We start from the raw sequence: 22844 nt of genomic DNA, 5'->3' as shown, positions 1-22844 counted from the left end.
AAAAAATGGGAGATAACTGGTAGGCCACCCCAAACAATAAGTAGAAGAAACAATTAAAGACAATAAGGACATTGCCAAGAATCTAAATGATTTATTTGCATCAGTCTTCACCAGAAAGGGTGCTGGAGTGATATCTAAATGAGAGACTCACACTTTCCAAATATCAAAGATAAGGAGAGGTCATAGACTGAAGACTCAAGAGAGAAGTTGCTTGAACAAATCAATAAATCAAAGGCATTAAGTCACCAGGTTTATCTGATATTTCTTGAAGGCTTCAGGAGAAAACTGAGAATTAAGTAACAAAGTTGCTAGCAAATACCTACTACAGCAGAGGACTGGAAGACAGTCAGTGTTATAACTGAGTTGGGGATTTTTGTTGTTGTTGGTGGTGGTTTTTTCATGGCATTGGAGGAGCCCTGGCAGTTACAGACAGATATGTAATCCTAATTTGCTATCATGTAAATTGGCTGAAATGTGTTAGAAAAACCCCAAGCCCCATACCTCCCAAATTATAAAGCACACAGACAAACATGACATGTCAGATACAAGTCGGTACAGTGTCTATAAGGGAAAAAAAGGGGGCTCTTTGAACCTACTACCAATCTTTGAGCTGGTAACACCAGCCAGCACACCTAAGCCTACCCACCCAGGAGGTCCTGTGACTCGCTGTACAGACATGCAAGTAGCAAATGATCACCTCCCTGCTCCACCATCTGCATCTCACGACCACTGAGTAGAGAATAATGTTCATGTTGATACTGGCACATCCAAAAATGTACAGGTCCACGCTACAGGCTATGCTACCGCTTGGCAAGCTAGTCCATCCTTGGGCAACATCGTTAAGCCAAGGAGAAATGTACATCTGGAAATGAAAGTTTTTAATATATATGAAACATAATGGTGGCCACACTGAAGCTCTGACTGGAGATTTTATGTAGGTACAACCAGTGTTAGCCTCTCTTAGGATCAGCTTTTCATATCTTTCTGCACATTAGTTAATCGACAGGACTCTGTGCTGCAGGGTTCTTCTCATTCTCAAAATCCACAGTGACCTGGGCCCTTAATGATGAGTAATATGGGACTTGGGGAGTTAAGATTTTGTTTTTTGTTTTTTTTTTTTTTTTAAATGTATCTTATCTAGGACTAAGCACTCATTTCACTTCTTCCCAGCTCTTCTCAGCTTTTTACGTAAATCTTTACATAAAGCCATTAAAAACAGAAGAAAAGGACTTTGGAAAATTATGCGTAGATGTATTCTTATGCAGCCAACACTCCCAGGGGAAAAGTGAAAATCACACATAGTCTCCCGCCCCTTTTTACTTCTTGTGCCTTTTTTGCCTTTTCTTATATATACACAGCATGATGAACTGATATTTGTAGTTTAAATGTCTGGTTTAACCATGTGGTTTCCACTGTAACAGAAAGCTCTCACGAAATGTCAGGTTAGAAATAAACCCAAGCTCTAGAGGGATGAGGTGAGGAGGAAAGTAGAAGGTCCAGTGGCTGAAAAACAAAATGGAAAAAAAGTGAGCAGAATGCAACATGGATCCATTTCCCAACTCAGGCAGTGGTATTGGTACGCAGGGGGATCTGGGGTAGGGAGACAGATGCATTTCTCACTGAGTTGTTTCTGCTTTCTCTGTTAACACTGCAAGAGAAATTACAAATAGCCCTGCAAGGGGTAGTGCATTAAACCTCATCTCTTCATCCCATGTAAACACAACATTAATACTGAAGAATAAAGAAAATGGTAAAAAGTCCAGTGTCTTGTTTTCTGCATTTTGCTTGTTAGGTTTCCTGTCCACCCGCCGGCATACTCCTGTGTGTACCAAAGTTGTGAACTTGACCAGCCCACGTTCAAGCAAACACTCACACTCAGATTCCCAACACATTCTTTTCTCCCCCTCGAATAGGGAATTTATTCCTAACAGTTCTGCTCCTTTTAATTATAAACTCCTTTAACGAAGTAGTTCTGAGACCTTGCAGCAGGCAGCAGGAGAGCACCAAGGCTACTAGTTGCCATGTTTATATTCCCTGTTCAGCAAAGAAGTCCACTTAAAGCCCAAGGCCCAATGCCTTCACAGATGGGCATGCACTGAAATGAGCCTACAAATCAGTATCCCCCCACGCAACGTGCCTTATAGGCAAAATCCAATTCTTGCCTAAAAAAGATAAAGAGTTACAGCCAGGCCCTTTATTTTACAAGACACACGTGAACAAGTTGCTCTGGTGAAAACAGACCTTACACTGACAAGTTTTGTTCACTTTCTGGCAGAGCTACTGATCTTCTTTACTGGACCACCAGAACTGACGATGGGAAAGAAACACAAGGGAGACATTTCCTTGGCAAGGAAAGGAGCAGCATTTAGGACTGGGGAAAAGGCAGGGTGGGGTATAGGGGATTTTCCTGATAAAACAACTAATTTGAGAATAAAGACCAACCAGTATCATGTATACACCTAAACCAGTAACACACCTTCTCTGGAATGCAGTATTGTGTACGTGTCCCCTTTGCTTTCAAGGCTAATTCAGCCCTTTGGCTCATCCTGCATTAACAAGGTCATCCATGTTAACAGGGCCCCTGTGAAAGTTCACAGGTGAAAGTTCCCTTTTAGAGTAGTGCAGATTTGAAATTCACAGGACAGCGACCCGAAGATCTTCCTTTACAGATAAAAAGTATGTCAAATTATTAAATAGCAACATGAAATCCTATATTCTGAAGGTCTGTCTTTGCTCTGCGGCTAAGAGAGCAGAGTGCATTCCCAGCCCCTGCCCAGTCCCCACCACCGGCGGCATGGTAGGCGCGTGGCGGGCCCCTCTTGTTGACACCTCACGAATGCTAAAGCTGAAAGGCCTGGGGTCTTCGCAGAAGGGGCGAATGAGCATAGTCCGAAGACATGTCACTTCAAATTTCTGTTAGAACTGCCAGGTATGATATAAAAACAGAAAGTATTTCTCAGTTTGAAGACCGGGCCCCAAATGTTGAGTGGCTCCTCCCTCCGGTGTCCCTGTTTCCTGCACGCTGCCTCGTTGTGCTAGCTGTTGTTCTCTGCCGTGAGATATTTGAGGGCTGCAAAGCCATAGTGGCGTGACATATCCTGCTGGAACTCCTCCTTCAGGGTCTTGAGACAGATGCGGTATTGCTTGTTGGAGCGAAACTTGGTGATGTCGAAGCTGGGGGCATGCGGCATGTGGATCATGTAGGCGTTGGGCAGCACCGTGAACTCGTACTCCTGGGGGAGAAAGACACTGTTTGTGAGGGTGTTCCCGAGCCCTCTTGCAATGCATGTCTCTTGCACCTCTACAGTCAAACATGCTCCATCATGTGACAGTGCAGTGTGGGTCTCAAAAACAACACACCCATGCAGATATGCCAAATAAGCCTTCTTTTAAAGTTGCTTTTTCTTGGTTTTATGAAAGAACATCTTTCCCTTTTAAAATACCCTACTCCATATAAGCCAAATAATGGGTCAACAGTACCGAAGGCATGCCTGAAGCCATGTCTGCAGCACAGATTTTGCAGTAGTGTGCTTGCAACCAACACAGCTGTGACTGGACACAGCATAAGTCTCAAGTGTCTATGCAAAAGCATGCTTTTGCCCCTACAGTCTATCTTGCTTGGGATGCTGCAATAAGCTGCATTTACAAAGGCATCAATTGCACAACATACGTTGCTTTGCCTGTATACTAAGACACTCTTAGCAACAAAACTGCCCAAAACTATTTATAAAACTGAAATGAAGGGAGAATATGGTATCTTTTATAGGCAACGTGTGAAAATGGACCTGCTAATTCCATATGCTTTGAGAAGGCTTTACACAAATTAAGTTCTCCTTCACAAATTATGAGATACTGTGCTAATTCCCCCTTTCCTCTAAAACTTCTTCACTAATTCTTTTTATTTATATCTGACCAAGTTCTCTGACAATTTTTGTTGGTAAAAAATTATGGTTCATTTAAGTCTCAATTACTCCTGTTAAATTTGTTCCATTTTTATAATTAAATATATGATCATTAGAGAAAAGCTAGACAGAGACTGATTCTTAGACAAGCTGGATGGTCACCAGTGTAGGATGTGCAAGAACCAGATATCTGCTCCTGCAAAGACACTGGGCAGAAAAGGGATGTGAACATCAGTATTCTGTAGCCAAGCAAAGTACCCGAACTACTAGGACACTACCTCTTTTTTTCATATGAAATGTCAAAAAATATGACTTGTACGGCATCCAAATGACAAAGAAACTTCGAAGACTCCACAGGCGAATTCCTTATTGTCCTCACATAGTTTCTATTTGCAACTGTTGTTGCATTGACTCATTAACCATCTCTGCAGAGGACAGTGTGCAGGGAAGCAATAGTCACAGAGCATGCCGGCTTTAAAAGAAATGGTGCACAACTTCCCCTGGTTTGCAAAGTCCAGTCACTTGTAGATTTAGGGGTCTGCGCAGAGACAGAGGATCTGCAGCACAGAGGCAGTGTATTCCAAAAACATTTTGTTAGGGAAAGAGATTTATGGGAGAGAACACACTTGAGCTAATAAACATGAGTGTTTCACCTATAAATCTTTCCTCACCTAACAAAATATGATCAGCCTGGAAAAGACTGAAAACTGCTGGGTTATGATGCTACCAGAAACCAAGTGTTTGAACAACACAGCCCAAAATGAAGCCTGAACAAAATGGGAAGAAGCGAGCAGAAGACAACGTGGATCTTTTCCCCAACTCAGGCAGTGGTACTGGTGGGCCCAAAGTGTAGCTAAGGCTGCAGTGCTGTCCCAGAGACACCGATGTAAGAGAAGCGTGCGTTGGACGGCGAGGTGCAGATGTAGCTGTATGGCTGCTCCCTTCTCAACATGAAAATGCCTGTTCCCTGCCAGACAGTGCTAACGCGGTACACCTTTGTGCCAAATTACAATGCTATCATATATGGGAGTGGGCCCCTCTCAGCTTCTGTTTGGCGTGACAAATGTACAGCAAGGGCAAAATAATCCGATGCTCACAGGCAGAACTTATTTAGCTGGAAGAGACTGAGAATTAATGGGAAAGCAAATGCAAAAAGGCTGGCGTGATGGAGTGAGGAGAGCTGATAAACTACAAACTACAAAATATGTCTCTATGGGACCTTAAAACTAAAGTCTGAAGTTGCAGGGGAAGATACAACCCCCTCACACAACCTCTTCTTTGTTCTCTACTTGCATCTCAAGTCTGTAATCCTGCAGGTCAGGGACTGTCTATGCTCTGCTGTGTAAACTGTTCAGCACAGCGGTGCTCCCATCCCTCCAAAAGGCCTTCAGGCACATAAAGCCTTCCAAAAACTTACTAGTCTGCTGCTAATAAGCCCCTTTGAAAGGTGTTGGGCTGGGGTCCTGGAAAAGGGATTGCTCACAGCCTAGTTCCACAGTCACTGGAATGGCAAGAAAGGTTTTCTAATGGCCCATCTCTACCATAAGGAAACGCCTGTTGAGAAAGCAATGCACTTGCAGGAACCTGTGTCCCGACCTCACAGGTTATAAATTCTTTAGACGGAGACGGCCATTATCTATGTATTTGCACAGCATCCAGCTCAGTGGACATCTGCATGCCCCCAGAATAATAATGACGATTATCTCCATGTGGTGTGCTGCTCTGAGGGACGGTAGTGGCACAGGCCCTTGGTAAGAAGTCTGAAACAGTTCTCTTGACAGATATTGCAGTTGTGAGGAGCAGTGAAATAATTCAACTGAGAAGCTGCTCTGCCTGCTGGTAATGAAGCCAGCCAAGCAGCTGGCAACAACCTGATCTGTGGACACCCCTAAGCAGAGGAATGCCACAGGGAGAGGTAGCTGTGCGATCCCACGTCCCCTCCAGGCTGTTTTTGTGGAAGAACAGACAAATACCCATGTTGCTACAGATGAAAATGAAAATTCTTTTCCATGTTGGAATGTTTTTAAGGCTGGAAAAGTGAGAAAAACAATTCCCTAAAGTTAGTTCCAACCCAGTGGCCATTTAAAATATCTGTGCTATGAACCACTTCTTTGAAAAATGTTCTCATTTCCATGTGTGAATCTGTATGCTGGGCAAATGTCTCTGAACAGAAGAGTTAAATCATGAGTGCTAGATGAGAGCTGCCAGTGGGAACATAAGCCTTGTTAACCAGATTAAAAAATAATAAATCATCGCACTGGCACTCTTCACAACTGATGGTTAATTGATCAGTGTTTGGAAAGTGCACTGGAAAATTGAAGTGCTATAGTAGAGCAATGATAATATAAGGGACAATTTTTTTTCCTAGTCTGTAATAGTTTTTTCTCAACATAAATAGGTACAAATTTGTTGGGAATGACCTTTTGCAAACAGAGGGCAAGTGGCTGCCAGTCCAAGGTGACCGTGTGGTTTTGTAAGCAGAAGTAGAAAATGTCCCTCTCACATATGTGCCTGCACACAAACACACTAGCCCACACCCCAGAGACACAATCTCCCAGTACCTTGCTGCCTGCCTTATGCTTCACATAAACTGGTAAGAGGTAGGCAGAGAAGGACAGGTATTCCAGATCCATAGCAGAAGCTAGCACTGGAGCATGCCAAAAGCATGTTTTTTGGTTAGCATGAAATGCTGCTAGTTCAAAAACCGGGACTGAAAACAAACTAAAAAAAAAAACAAAACACCAAACTAAAAAGAAATGCCATGACCCAGACCCTGCTGATTAGCACAGTGGTTAGCTTCACATCCAAGAACAGCAGGGAGATGTAAACCCTGCCATTTCAGTGAACAGCAGCACTGGGCTCCCACGGAGCCACAGTCACTGCCAGCATCAAAGATCTAGGTCATTGGCAGGGATCTTGGCAGCTCCGAGAGCTCTAGTGTTATTCTGGGACTCTCAAGCTTTCTTGGTGTCTTTATTCTTATATATTCTGCCCAGCATCTCCATCTCAAGTCACAGATCCAAGAGGCAGGTAGCCCAAGGATCAAGTACGTGGATCCTCTTGAGTCTGCTTTGCAGCCAGAGACTTTGGAAATGTAAATTCCTTGGCTTTGCAGAGATGTGCTGTAAATCCAGGCCAGAAATTGAAAATACTTGCCTTGGATTTAACTTCAGATTGCTTTTTGAATTCTAAATTAGCATTTGGGACTCGCCAACCTCTCACTGAAAAACTTCCACCTAGGTCTATAGATGCCCTAGTAGGTGATGAGACTGGCAACAAGTGCTGCAATGCTCGGGCACGCTGTTGGACAGGAGGTGAGCACTGCGGGGATCGAGCCAAGCGAGACGACGACTTTCTCGGCACTTGACAGATAAACTAACTCAGAATCAATTCCCCTTTTAATGCTTGACAGGGACTGAACTGAGTGTTCCCAACTCAAGAAGCACTCATTAAGGAGCTCAGTAAGGCTAAATGAGCACTTTGGTGATGCAAAGCCTGAAGCCTTTCTACAGAACACAGATTTCACTTAACAACCCTGCTGCCCAGCCCCGGGTGAGATACGCAGGCATGGTCTCCTCACCTGTGCATCGAGTTCCATGATGTGAGCTACTTTGTTCCAGCCAAATCCAACAAACCGCCTGTCATACTCCGGGCAGTCCTTCCTCACAACAACGTATGGCTCAAAGTCTGCTTCCCACTCAACGCGGTAGGGAGTGGTGGCCGTTCGCCACTTGGCAAAGTTTGTTGGTGCATGCCCTTTCGTCCAGACGTGATACCTTAAACAGACATAAATGGCACGGATGTGGGGAGGCAGTTAGATAGAATGCGTCTTGGCGAGGCAACATAATGTTACTGGTTAGATGAAATGCTCAAAAATAAGGACATTAGCTTACAGTTCACATCATCACTTTCAGGACATATTTCTAGGACTATTTCCAGCACACTTCCCAGAGCCTCTATGTGCTTAATGCTTAAACACATCTAGCTGGTGAAGGATAGTGTGAAAACACTACCTAATGCTAATGTGAGAAACAATTACAAAGTACACAGGCAGTTCATCTGCACCACAAAGTGCTGTGTCTCGTTTCTAGCAACCAAGTGGCTGTATCAGTGCTCTAAAATCGGTGTGAAATTCTCTAGCTCACATAAGGTCCCTAAAATTAGCTATTTCTACACCACAGTGACTTTCACGATCTGTTTATATGCAATTTTATAATTTGTATGAGAGACACCTGCAGCTCTGGATAGATGTTCTATTTTATTAATTACTGTTATTACTATGTCAGGAGCCAAACTGCATAATTAAATTAATAAGTAAAATACTACATAAAGGCTTTCTGCTGTACTTTCTACATTGTGGGGAGTACCCGTGTGATCCTGAGTAAGGTAATCAATTCCATTTACAGAAAAAGATCCTTTTATACTTTGTTAATCTTGTTTAGGTCACAGCAGGTCCCTTCCAAGCACAGCTTGAATCCACCCCATTAGTGCCAGGGTCAATGACTCTCTCGCCCACTTACTCTTCTTATACCTTTCCAAAAATCAATGAGACAGGCTCTTTCTGCAGACTCATAGATTAAATAATGAAACAAAGGCATAGCAGGCCATCTGTATTACAACACTCTGCGATGTGTAACAGAAGGGGCAAAACAAACATCCTGCCAGCTTGTAATGGAAGGTACATTGAATTTACAGGGATGACTCATGTACTAAAGTAAAGGGATTTAAGCATTAAATATTTGCCGAATTAGGACTTGAGGTCCAGAAATTCTTGTAACCCCAGAAATTCTTGTAGCATTGCAAGCCATTGCTAAAAACAGGGACATGAAATCACAACCTAGGAGTTTCCACTTGGACTTGTATATTCATATGGCTTATTCAGCTTCACTGACTCTCCTTGTTCAGAGGCAGTGCAGGAGGACTGAGTTATTAGGATAGCACTGAGGTCCCAAGTAACGTAAGGTCCTTTGAAGGATGCATTTCTAAACTGTAAACAAGTTGCATCACTTTCAGATATCTGGCTTGGGAACCTGGGAAAACAAGGCCCTTCCGTATTAAAAAAATTGACAGTGAATTAATTCTCTAGAGGTTACTAGAAACTAGTGCCAGATTCACAAAGATGCTTACAATCCTTAATGCCCTTTGCCATCATCTCTGAAAAGCCTATCCCTTTTCTTGGTCTCTTTTGGAAATGAGTGGGTAGCCTACCCAGTCACTAATGGGCACCTGTCTATGCTGGAGAAAAACCACAGTCACAATGTGGAGTTTAAAATGATAAGAGATTGTGGAGGATGGTGTATCTTCTAAAATCCTACCTCCAGCATTTTGAAATTAATTATGATAATAATAATAATAATGGCTACTAAACACTTATGAAGTCATTTGTACCTTCAAAGCCCCATACAAACTTTGGTTAATTGAGAGATTCCTGCAGAGAAGCAGTCAAACGCTGCTGCTATTCTAGTAACACTCTCCCACTGATTTAAAGAGGGCGGGAGGGAAACATGACACTAACCATAAAAATATCAGTTTCTTTCTACCCTTCTTGGGGAAAGCAGCGTAAGCAGTTACATCAGCTCAGGTACAACCTCTGTGCATCAAGAGAGCCAACCAGAAGAAAAAAAAAAGGGGGAAGAGACAATGAAGGGAAATATAGAAGTGAGACTGGAGAGACAAAACAAAGCAGAAAGGAAGGAATAGACCTGATTGTACCAAACAAAATAATACCAGAGATGATCTACTTGCCTCTTCAGACTGACTGATGTGAATGGAGGGAAAGAGGCAGATAAAAGGATGGCTAAGGTCAGAACGAAGAGGAAAATGAGTACAGCACACCCAAATGTGTGCACACACTACCTATAAAGAAATAATTAGACTGAAAACAAGAATTGTGGGAGTTCAGAATTACATACATATATGTACATACATACAATATATATGGGTCTACATATATACACACATATAATCTGCTGGAGCTAGATCTTGGCCAATGGCTGATCATCACACAAAATGTACTGCAAAATAAGATATGCAGACACCATTACATGGATGATGATGAGGAGTTTCTTTCTCATGGTTCATGGAAAACAACTGCACACTCCCCCCCGCTCCGATATGGGACAAATGTTTCATCATACTTTCATTACGAATTGCTTTTATTTAAAATAAAATTTCAAAACTTTAGTAAACTTTGCCAAATCTAGAAAAACTAAATAGTTATTCCTCTCAGAGCATTCTTCCTCCCTGCCTTGTCCCTTAAAGCTTCCCATTTCAATGAGAAAGATGATTCGGTGAAAGAAAAACTTTCCCAGTTCTGTTCTCAAATGCTTAAATATCTTGCTGGACTTTGGATGCAATCAGTGCATTAGTTAATCAGTTGTTGCTGGTTATGTTTTCTCCGTATGATGTGTCTTCTACCAGCTGTGGTTTTCCTTGTGCCTAAAAACTGTCTCGGCAGTACATTTGTGGTTCACTGCGCCGAGCGGGCCCATCCTCGTGAGGCACGGTCACAGTCGGCACCTGCAAACGAAGCCGGCAAGCTGGCACAGAGCGACCCAGTGCCGCCGCGTGTTTCCACACAGTGCACCTCGCCAGCCATAGGCGCTCACGTATCTTCCCTTTTCTTCTGGTGGTGACTGGGGAATGTAATTGAGAGCTGTTTTGTACTTCTTAGCTGCCCAGAGGTAGAAAAGGTCACCATTTGGAAAAGAGGTGACAAAAGCAATTTCAGTCAGGGGAAGATTGCAATCTACCATGTGGTGTAAGGGACTGGGATGCTGCAGGCGCTCTCAGCAATCATTGTCGCAGCAGTCCTCCCCAGATCACTCCTACCCGCTCAGCCCCGAATTGCAGCATTATTAAAGCACCTTGAAGGTGGAGGTGGAAATTCTCAGCCCAGATCACAGCTGCCTTGTGGCTGTTGATAGATTTCAGCAATGAAATGAGCCAAAGCAAACTGGGGAAGCATTTGTAAAATGTGTTGTGCATTAGGATGTACACTAGGTACAGACCGCATGTCCTTCAATTCTTATTTAACCTTGCTCTGGCAAAACACCCACAAAGAGATTTTTGCCTGAGTGAGACTTGAGAAGGGGCCTGCAAATCCAGCTGCGTACCTGACATGCCAACATGCCGTATAGCCTGCAGATGTAATCTATAGTGGAAGGCCACCGCTGTGCAGGCTCAGAAATTGATTGTTGGTGGAATGTAACATCTGAAAATCCTGAGGGTGTTGTTTTCCACTGGAAGGATTTTTTCTTTCAACTATGGGAGAAACAATCATTTTCTATCAATGATCTCATGTTAATTTGTATGGTTTTGACTGTTAAAGTATGATGGGAGAGCAAAAGGCACTTGCTCTATCAGTATCCTTAAATAATTTTCCAGAGAGGCATGCCTTCCTCAGTTGCCTCAAGTTTCTATTTCAAGGCAGTCACTGGCAGAGGTAGTGTCAGAATTGTATTTTCCAGGCTCACACAGGCTGTCTGCTACGACTTGAGCATGTGTCTGCATGAGGGAAGGGTGGCTGCAATGAGAGATGTGTAACACAGGGATTGGAAAAGTGCGAGGAAAGCTCTAAAGTAAGGGAAGGACAGCAGAGGTGATATAGAGCTCCACCAGCCATGGATAATACCTTGCTTTTTCATAGTTTTTATCTCTAGATCTCAAAATACAGCAGAAAGGAGAGGTGAACATTGTTACTTGCATTTCAGAGATGGAGAACAGAGATGTAAGAAAGCGAACTGATTCGTGTACCACCTCCCAGCAGGGCAGTAGTGGAGCCGAGAAGAGAAGGCAGGTCTCCTAAGCCCCCTCTCTGTGCAATATCATAAGGCCATACTGTGCTCTTCCCATCACTGCAATGCTTTACAAACGTCTGCTAATCAGACCTTACCACACACCCCCAAGAGACAGTTAGCTGGGTAGTTGCATTTTAAAACTGAAGAGTCTGGCAGATAATAGAAGTGACTTGTTCACAGCCACAAAAGGAGTCTGCTTCAGAGAGGAGCTCAAAATTAAGGCGTTCTTCACCAACTTCTAGTCAGAGTACACTTCTACCTCTGCATTGAGAAACTCTAGCTATTTAAGCTGCTGTTTCACACTTTAAAAGAGCACATGACAAGCCTGCATTTGTTTTTCCAGTAAGTCAGTAAGGAAGCGAACCAATGAGCAGAGAGAAATTATTTTTGGTCACAAGGGACATAGCTATCCAGATAGTATTTGGCAGTCAAAAAGCAAATTACACGCACATAAGTGTAATGGTCGCGCTTGATTTTGTAGTGCAATAAAAAATGATGAAAGTAAAACAAATTCAATTTAACAACTGAAGTCCTTCAGTAAAGGGCTATAATACTAGGTAAAATGCTGAGCTTACAGATGGAATATATCCACATATGATTCTGTTCACTGCCTCTCTATGAAAAGAGGAAAAAAATTCCAGTAGGTTTCTTAATGGAGCTAGCTAGCTGACAGTGAGAAAGAAAAACCAAATATTCACAAGAATGTAAAAAAAACTTCAGAGATAATGACAACAGGTTCAGCAAAAGTATTTCTCATTACCTGAATGTGAAGAGGGTTCCCATGTCCAACATAGATAGCAGCTCTGCTTTTGACTTGGGGAAGGAGAGGCGGTAGCGTAGGGTCTCAAAAGCAGGTACAATCAGAGCTTTCTTGGTGTTAGCCAGGTCTAGCTGGATGACAGACTTCCTGGCAAAGAGAAGCAAAAAATAAAAGCAAGAAAAGTTTAAACTGAGCAAGTCACTTTTTCAACATAAAGAGCAGAAACTGGGCAGTTTGATTCTGTAAATGTAACTATGGTCCGAATTTTTTCCCAGGGGTGGTTCATATTTTCCTCTACTTTTGATCTGCTGCAAGGAGGACAACATAATTCAAAAAGAGCTTGCGTATTTGACTGATCAATGCTGCCCTGCATGTCCAGGGGTGCACAGCCCTCTGAGCACGGCCAGTTGACCACCCCTTTAAGAGAAACAGAGCTGCCCAGTCAATGGCAGTTCTAAAAAAATGGGATTTATTCAGTGGGACTTTACAAGGTGAGGAGATGGAAACTTTGGTTGCATTTCAGCCTAGCTATTCTCTGTGCTATGCTGTGCCATCTTACTTGCTTTTCACCTCTGCTTTAGAGCTCTGTGTTTCCTGCAAGTTAAGTGTTACCTTAACACCAATATAGACGAGATATTTGCTCTCAAGAACACTGTTGCCATGATGGTTGGTCTTGGTTTAAGGCAAGGCACAGATCTACTGCAACAGAACATGGTGCAAACCAGCAAAACTGTACATTGGCAGTGCTCTTTTGAGTATTGTTGATCATGCGCACAGCAGTGCCCAGAGATCAGAGCTCATTTGTGCTTGGCTCTGTGCACAGGGCAAAGGGGCCCCTTCCTGCAGAGGAGAGCCATGCACTGGATGCACTGAGATACCTCACTTTTTCCCTTCTTTTGCTGCAAGTGTTTCAGTGCAGAAAGTGTTGCGGTGTGTGAGTGTGTGTGCACGTACTGCGTTTTGCACAGGAGGGCCCTTCTCCAGTCAGGGTCCTTAGGACAACTGCTGCAGGAGAGCAACAGCTTAGCAACCTTACACCCTGCCTGCCAGAGGTATTCAGTCTATTCCTTTCTAACAAACTAAAACCCAAAGAAAAAGAAGTTACTTTTCCATCCCCAAGCTGAATCTTACTATGCTTGTCATTAGAAATAACTCTGTCTCCATTTTCCTCTCATTACCTTCATATTTCATACAAGAAATATGCCTCCCTCTCCCTGTCAAAGTCAGTTCCCCTTAACAGGATTCACTGTCCTGACTTTTATGTTCCCGCAACAAGCAATCAAAGACAATGTGGACAAGCAGCAAACTCTCTACAGCCTTATAAGATGAAGGAATTGGGATCACCATCATAATAACAGAAGGACCAAACAAACCACTTTTCTAGGCCCAGAATACCTAGAATTCATTTATATTGCCATCAGAGAAAAAGAAGAGCAGGGCTATTTAATAAAATCTGAATTTAGAAAATTTACACCACCCTATATGCCTGTTCTATAAAAGAAATCTGTTCTCCGCGCCTTACTGCAAAGTTTGCATTGTTTAAAGAACCTCTGCCACATTCCAGTGAACTTTTCACAACTGAAGGATTTTAACAGCATCTTATTATAACTTTTTTGTACTTTCTTCAGTAGCTTCTCCCTCATCATCACTGATGGACAAGATATTTGCATGTAAATAGATGACTCCTTCATAATCAGCCTCCACTTCCAGAATCGTTGAGCGGTGCCAGCATCCAGTCTTTATGATGCTCTTAATGTTTCTTCTTCTTTCACACCTTCGCACCTTCTCTGAGAGCAGGGGACACTAACATAGTTTCTCTTCCAACATCTCAGGCTTTCTGGACTCTGTGCAATCTATCAGTCTTGAGCAGTATAGCTTTGGGGATTCAGTTCTAGGAAGGAGCAGGTAACATTTGCAGTGATGCTCACCCTTTGAGCTCTGCAAGGTACCAGCAGCTTCCATTTATGGCTGTTGCTATCGCTTTGTTTGATGGAGAGCTCAAATGTCCTAGGCAAAAATCAAGGCCTTTGCTGTGCTTGGCACTGTCAAAGAGTAGGAGACAATCCTGCCCCCCAAAGTTCATTACCTGAATTTGAACAAAGATGAAGGAGGTATAGGTATCAAGCAAGGGTAACAGCAGAGACTGTCAGACGGTGCAAGCTGTGTTGAACATGACTCATTTTGTAAGGTATGGGATACAAGCACAACAATCGTGTGGATATCAACAATCCTTTCTGCACGCTCCCTACTCTTGTCATCTGCAAATTTAATATAGGTGTCGACGGCAGAACTGTTGGAAAGAATAGACGACAGTACCTTCATGAAGAAAACCAAAAAGCAGAGGGAACAAACTGATACAAGAGGCTGAAATCACTTGCACCATTAAAGGTCAACATGAAAAGTTAGTAAGCAGAGGTCTGAAAATAAGATGCTTGCAGGGGATGCAGCCAAACACAGAAAACTGGTGGAGGTACTTCAAGAGTGAAATAAAATAGCAGGATAATTTCTGCAGAAACATTTTCAACAGATATGCGAGGTGCACCTTGGTAAGGTCAAAATGGAGGCGTTCACCAAAACTGAGCTGGGATCTGAGACATGCTCAGTCAAGAAGTCCAGCAGCACAGACCTCCGAGTAGAATCGCCCGCCTTTGATGTGAACTAGATGACATATAGGACAATGTAAGGGGAAGAAGGAATCAGTGCTGACATCCAGGTGTTGAACCTGAGTGACAAAGGACAACAGAGGCCATGTAAATTGTGATAAAGGCAGGGAGGATTTGGTAGAGAAACAAACACATTCCATTTTCTTCTGATAGCTTGGCTGGCAGTCTGCTCCTCGGACAACCAGCTGAATATCCACCCTCTTCCTATTAGAAGCAAATCTACTTTTCCTTTTCTGTGGGGTGACTTTTTTTTCCTGTTTTGAGAGCAGGTGCCATTTGCTGGTTGACTTGTCTTGTGATACTTGGAATAGGAAAATTTTCACTGTTGGTGTTGCAAGATATGTGGAATATAACGTAGGGAATATATGTCATTATTTTGCAAACTAGCACTGGGCAAACTGTTTCATTCCTGCACTATCCTTATGAGGGCTGTTTTTTTCATTCAGTAATATCGATTCAGCACCCATTTTTCTGTATCTGTCCTTTTTTCCCAAACCCCAAAACAAGGATATATGATTTTCTGAAGAGCTTTCTCTTTGCAGTGTTGTCCAGGAAACGGTTTCCCAGGTATCTTTGTGTTCAGACCTGTCATTCTGACACAGTGAAGGTTGGGTTAAATTTCTAAATCTACTAATCAACCCTATTTTTCGCAAAGCATGAAAGAAATTAATCTTAAATCACAAGAGTCTCCTCACAGCTTGAATGAACTCCAGCATGTTGATATCAATCTTTTCATCTCCATAGTCCTTTCCAAAAACTAACACAGAATTCTCATCCTCCTGGGGGAAGATAGTAGTATCATTCCCATTTCTGGAAGATAGAGAAGTTCAGACACAGAAAGGTTAGCAACCTAATCCTAAAGCATTGAATTCACACACACAAAAAAAAAAAAAAAAAAAAAAGAGTCTATTAATTCAAATTAGCTTCCACCATCAGGACTCGGTAAGTGGTTGGTTTGAGATCAACAAATACGTCAGCCACGGAGTTTATGGTAAGAACCGGAGAGTTGTCAGTCCACTGTTAAATTAATTTGAATGCTCTTCCTCTCTGCAAAAGCAATGAATGCATAGCCTACAAAGGCATTCAACAAATATAAAACAATAGGCACAACATGAAGTGTGTCTCTTGCTGAGATGCTGAAGAACAACCAGAAATGCTTCACAACTCATGTTGCCAGGGACAGGTATACAACCTGCAGATAGAGCTTGGATGCCAGCTCCGAATTCATGCTAAATGTGTCACTGGAAGCAAAGGGCATATTTTACACAAATGTGCCAGGAAAGAACTTTAATGGTAGCTGTGACAACTGTAGATAGTCTGTCTAGTTATTTTATGCTAGAAGAATCTTTAGGATGACCCACACAGCTTACTTGTAGCAAGCAGAAAGAGCCTTTACCTCTGGGGCAATAGCAAGATGACCTCTGTAACTAGTGAGAAGAGGTGACAAAAGACTTCAAGTCAGCACAGAACATCAAAGTGTCTGAGTTTCGTAAACAGGAAATCTTTAAATGATACATTTCTTTCCTTTTGTACTTCACAGAAGAATAAGGTATGACAAAAAGGGGGTTTGATGGAGATTAAAAGCATTGAAATGGTCTTACTTGGCAGCTATGAAAAATCTCAATTAGCACAAGTCTAAGTGCTAGCAACAGACACCTAGAGGGACAGGTAACCATCAGCTCCTCCTTCAAAACTGTCCGTTACCTTTCACATACAACGCTTTCAAAATATGTTGAAAATGTTTTTCAAAATTCCTTTCTTTCTGAGAATATATTGTCTATAGGGACACAATGTACAATATAGGTAAATCAGCAAACTCGCACTGAGAGGGACTTGTCTGGCTCATCCCATATAAAGTGATGCTTGAAATACACGATTTCTATTTGCTTACGGTTGTTCTATCTGAGGAAATGAAGATGAAAATGTTTGCATGTCTCTCTAACAAACAATTGCTGCCATTCAGACAGATAGCACTAATCAGCTACTTGCAGAGGTGGTGGGAACAGTCAATGCAGAAAGACACAGGGTATCCGTATTTAAAATAGTCTCACTGCACCTCCCTGCTATTTTGCTCAGAAAAATCATTATTGAAAAAGCAACAAAAGCCTCTAGTCTACTCACAAAAAAATCCAATCTCTTTTTAAAAGATCATAGCAGATTAGCAATTTCGATATTCCCAGGCAGCAGAGACTCACAGAGTTAAGGTGGTATGGCCCTAACAAAAGGCTGGTAGAACAACACAAGGTCTCGAATGCAACAGCTTCCCGTGTGAATCTGTTTTTTTTTTCTGAAACAGCACTAATGGGTGGCACCGCTGTGCATTTAGTCCTATAATACTTTATCACCATAGGAGAATTAGTTCTGTGGCTGTAATATCTCAAGTATATTCTTGGTACATCGTTCTGTCTCCTCTTCTCTCTTCTTCCTTTCAGTGCTGGCTCCTGTCAGTGCACTGCGAAGCAGCATGGAGGAAGAAGTTGCTTTTTTAGTACCACATGCCGGTATCAACAGCTGCTATCCTTACTATGTCCAGCATCGATCTGAAGAAACGTAACAGTATGCAACACTAAAGTCAAAGAACAGAAAAGCTAACAACAACTGTCCCTACATGTATCTTGAGGCAGCTAATGTGTACAAGGGACAGAATTATTCTGGAGTCCTCATAGCACAAGTCAAAAAGAAATATCCTTAAAATAAGTGGGAAACAAGCTGACACAGTGCAATAAAACTTCAGTGATGTTATTGAAATCCAGTGTTTTAAAAGCCATGGTGAATTTGGCCCTGTACATGGATGCAGAAGTTGAAAAAGGCAATTAATTCTCCACATGAGGGAGAAGTGAGAAGAAGATGCTGACTGAGTTGTTAAGCCTGAAACAGAGAAATTCCTCCATAAGTTTACAATACTGGAAGGTATAATCCCCTTTACACTCCAAAACCCCGGGCCTACGGACTGAAAGGGTCTGCACCTACAGGCAGACCCTCACTGGAACACTTTGATCAACTCCTACCAAATTAGAACTGAGATGAAAAGCAAAACTGGTCAGGACTAAGGAACTGAAATCCTCCTGTTTGGCCACATGGTGTCCTCCTTGTTCTATGCTTTGGCCTCAGATGACCAGCCTCTGCATGGGAGCAAGGTCTTTATTAAAAAAAGCTCAGTTAATGGATCAGAGGTCTATAGTTTGCTCAGCCCAACCTGCTCACATTCATTATGATACAATATACACCGAGGTCACTCTTCCCAATTTCCTTATGCTAATTATTTTGCCCTGACAGGTGCTGGTGTTGCAGTCATGTTTTCGAGCTGGTTAGACTATCACCCTCTTTTCAAGATATGGAATTGGATTAAGAGTGTGTCGCAGGACAAGAAGTTCAGTAATGCTGTGCATGTTTTTTCTGTCACTGACATTAAGAACCAGTGATGTTTAGGCAAATCATCTGGTTCATATCTCTGCTAATACAGGATGCCCTTGCACATACTTAGTCCAGTTCAATTTTCAAATTGATCCCTCTGCTGCTCTGAGGGAATTATTCTGATGACTAATAGGGCTTACATTTAGACCTGAGTTTTTGCTTTCATAACCGTGTTGCTTTACTTCCAATTACAGCCCCTTCCCCTACCCTAAAAATTCTTGTGCCTTGCTGGGCATTGTCACACCTTAAACATCTATAAGCTGCCTCTTTCAGATCTGCTCAAACTGTATTGTTTTAGGAATATGTGAGAAAGGTGCGGTGTGGAAGGGCTGAAAATGCCTGGGACAGTGGGAGTCCTTCCACTGTCCATTTACCTGAGGTACTCGTAGAGTCCATACATGGGCAAGAAGTCAATGTCAGACAGAAACATGTATGGTGTGCTGATATGCTTCATGGCCACATTCCTCAGCAGATTCACAGGATAGAACTGGCCTTCCTTGTACACGATATGGTAGCCAACATTGTGGCGGCTCATAAGTACTTCCGAGCCCTGGGCGTAGCGCAGAAATTGCTGGGCTTCTGCATCAGAAAGATAGAGTGCCAGGCTGATTGGACCTTCCCAGTGTTTGCAGATGGCTTCAAGCATCTGGAGCCTGAAAGAGGAAGGGTGAGAATAAGAAAAGGCTGTCTCCCTGTCTGGGACTCTTTGCCTGGGTTCATCTGATCAAATGCAGATATCTGTCTCTAAGTGAGACAGATTGGGGTCACTTTATATGCTGTGGAAAGCAATAAAAATTTCTACAGCACAATTAATCTCATCTAAATTCATGTCTCCTGGACAGATGGACTGCACCCTAGATATGCCTACTTCTCTCCACTGAATACAAGAGAGCCTAAGACAGCCCTAGCTTGGATACACACATCCACAACTCTGATACCTAAAGCTAGGTGAAATCAACACCGTCTTTTCTGCCTAAAGCATTGATGCTGCAGGAAAACCCACATGGATGATGGGATTTAATCTGATGGGAGCTTTGAGCAGTTTCAGGGATCTGTGCATCTGGATCTACTTACAGGATAGGGGTCTCATAATCTTAAACAGTGTCTAGTGCCCAATTAACACTTCAGGTCAAGCTATTCTCAGACACTAACATACTACAGTGCTCTTCAACAAGCTTGTGGAGGAGAAAGGTGTACAGACCCACAGGAAACAGGTTTCTTAAACAGGAAAACCTTCCCCGAATTTTTGCAAGGCAGTTAGGCCTTAAAAGCTGTTAAAAGTGATAGGTCAAGGGAATATTGACTTACATGCATATTTGCATTGACTAGAAGAAAACTCACTGTCAGGGAAAGGCTAGAAGGATGACACATCAATAGAAATGGGATTTGCTATGTGTAGGGAGTAAGGAGAGAAGGAAGGAGAGACATGGCATTGCTGTGGAATATCAAAAGAACATATCAGACAAAACCATCATTTAAAGTACTAATTTGTATGTTTTAGCAGTATCTATCTCAAATGTCATTAAATAATTTTTTAAACAGGTTATATCGATGTATATTTTTTAAAACTTCCAGCAGTTAAAATATTATTGATGAAAATGACAACAAAAGACCTCATACACAAATGTAAATCAAACACAGCCTGGGCAAAATCATTTAAGCACATTGGGTAATTTATAAAGAATTGCCTAGAGATTAAGCTATGCCACACATAAATACAGCAAGGACTGATTACAAAGTCCCTTGAGTTAATACAAAGGGAAATGATCCTATGCAGCCTGGCCAGATATTCTATTAAAAATTAAAAATTAGGAAGAGTAGACTATACAACATGATTATCTTCTCTCCCTTCCAAATCCACATTACTAGATTTTTCATATTAATATTTATACAGAACACAAGAAAAGTTTTCTGCATCATTGTAATCAGAGAAAATAATTTCCCCCTCTTACTATCTCCCTAAGCTTTGCAGCAGAAAGGAATGGTATAATCATACCAGCAAACACACATTCTGATTTAACATTAATACCTTTTTCCTGCATTTCTGAATGATCATGATGACATCCAAGACAATCTAATAATTTTTCCTTAGGTATGAGATATTAGCTTTACTAGTGTACACCTGGTACATTATTTTCTTTTTATCTATTATTGAAACAAAGGTTATTATCAGCTGAATTAGAAACACAAATCGATAAAATAGATCTAAAACGTATGTGAAGGCTTTAGGCTTTTGATTATACAAATAATAAATAGAGAAAAATACTTCTTTTTTTGTCTTTTTCCAACATAGTGGAAAGCTATTAATCAGGAGACTCCAATTCATCATCACTCAGATTTAGGGCAGCCTCTTAAAAATGGAATATTTGTCTAGGAAGAGATGCAGCAAAATGCCTTTCAAGGACTCCAAGCAGTGGACAAATGGCATACATAACTTATTTAAACAGCACACCTGATAATGCCTGCAAAGCTTTTTGCGATACTTAAGTGGGAACTGGGTTTTGCTGGTATAAATTTCCGGCTGGACAGCTTAGTGCCCTTTACAATACTCCATTTTGCTGCATCGTTCTCATTGACGGGCTCCATTTCCACAAGTTTGTTATGGGGACTGCTGGATGATGCTCCATAATCTACTCTCTGTGGGTTGTTACAATAGTCTTCTTTGACAATAAAACTTAGAATTATGAGTTTATAAGCACAACATGACCAAGTTATTTTGGTTTTGTTAGCGGTCTTGAGGAATTCATTCTCTTAAGGACTCTAGAGAAAATAAATATACTCCTGTACTGCATAATAATGAGGTCATCACTTAGTTGGCAATTTTTTTTTTAAGGCCTGTTTCAGTCAAGAGAATTCTGCTGGAATTCAATAGTTTTGTGAGCTTATTTTTTTTCACTTTTCTTCTTAAGAATACTCAACCAATTTACAACTCATTCTCACCTAGACTTCAATTGGCGTAATGCTTATCCTGTCTCTCCTTGTCCACATCCTGATCTCACATTTTTGTAACTCCCACTCTGATTTCTGAACCCCTGGTACATACCATGCCTTTAAAAAGGCTGCCTAACCAAAACGCATGCATGAAAACCACAGCGATGTGTCCAAGCCATTATCCAAGAAAATGTCACATCAGTATAAAAGGTGACAATTAACCAGTAATGAACAACGCTGCACTAAGCCCAGAGCTTCTATCTAAAGACACTGTTAGTTCTTAATGTTAATATCCTAAACTGCATCCCTCTCTTCCATTCCCCAAGCCCATAGCACAAGCAAACATAAGCGTGTCATGATAGTCATGTCAGTCTCAACTCCAACAGGACAATAACTGGAGACACTGGGAGTTGCTTTTTTGCCTTTCCTCACCTCAGATGATAATTTGAAAGAACGATGCAGGAATGTAGCATACGGCACATTGTTCATGTACATGCCATCTTATATCCGAGACACTATTCTTAATGTCTACAGCTATGCTGGAGGAGTTTAATAAAAGTGGTTTAAAGAAGATACAAAAGAATAAGGCAGTAACTGAAAGATGTGAAAGAAAACAAAGCAGCTAAACAGTCCTTTGGTATGATATTATTTATTGATTTTAGCTGAAAGAAAGTATTTCCAACTCAAATCAATAATTTATAGCAACACACCAACAAAGTAGGGAAGATTTTTCCTGCAAACTATCAGGAGGGCTGTTCTTCTTGAATAAAAATGTGTGGTTCTGTCTATCAATAAAAACATGTGCCCCAGTGAGGATCCAGAAAGGGAAACAGATGCTCAGACTTTGCATCAGTGCCAGTGAATCAGCACTGAGCCCCAGTTCATGCTTTTGAATTAAATTCTGGGGGGAAAATACACCATGTGCACACACCAGCTTTACTAATTTACTGAGACAGTCGCTCAGGATCTGGCTTAATTTATTTCTTTATTTTTTTACTCAAAGGTTTGTGAACACTTAAGAAATGCTTCCTCAACTAAAAATCAATAGAACAGACACTGATGCACATGGTAAATCATAACACAACGTGCAGGACGCAGTGCTGAGGCACTGGCGAAACAGAATAGCTCTCATTCGTTCATGTTTATTTTTAAAACAGGCTGTAAATGCTTCATTGATCTGAATTCCTCTGACCCTTCTGGAATACTGCTGACCCTCCACTGGTGTAGCAGTTGTGGTATTCACGGGTCATGTTGTATTCTGTATGTGCTCTGCTAAATGAAATATCAGTTTCTGGCGAATATTCAAGCAGTTCTGACCTGGTTTGTAACCCACTCTGATAGCAGTAACTACAAAGTATGGACTAGATTCGAACTG

General features: G+C 41.8%; 1 protein-coding gene across 3 annotated transcripts in view; it reads right to left on the bottom strand.

Moving 5' to 3' along the window:
• Positions 1-3035: 3035 nt before the first annotated feature.
• The window catches only part of LARGE1 (LARGE xylosyl- and glucuronyltransferase 1), a gene marked incomplete at both ends in the record, with an annotated part of 196395 nt that continues 176586 nt past the window's right edge, over positions 3036-22844 (bottom strand). For 2 of the 3 annotated variants that reach the window (XM_082014020.1, XM_082014022.1), the window contains 4 exons: positions 3036-3233; positions 7483-7678; positions 12462-12608; positions 18913-19191. In XM_082014020.1, the coding sequence (XP_081870146.1) occupies positions 3036-3233; positions 7483-7678; positions 12462-12608; positions 18913-19191 (820 nt within the window). The remainder of the gene's footprint in view (positions 3234-7482; positions 7679-12461; positions 12609-18912; positions 19192-22844) is intronic. The other variant, XM_082014021.1, reaches the window with a different exon arrangement.

The sequence above is a fragment of the Phaethon aethereus genome, assembly GCF_964289735.1.
Source record: "Phaethon aethereus genome assembly, chromosome: 1".
Classification (NCBI taxonomy): Eukaryota; Metazoa; Chordata; class Aves; order Phaethontiformes; family Phaethontidae; genus Phaethon; species Phaethon aethereus.
This window is presented reverse-complemented; position numbering and strand designations above follow the sequence as displayed.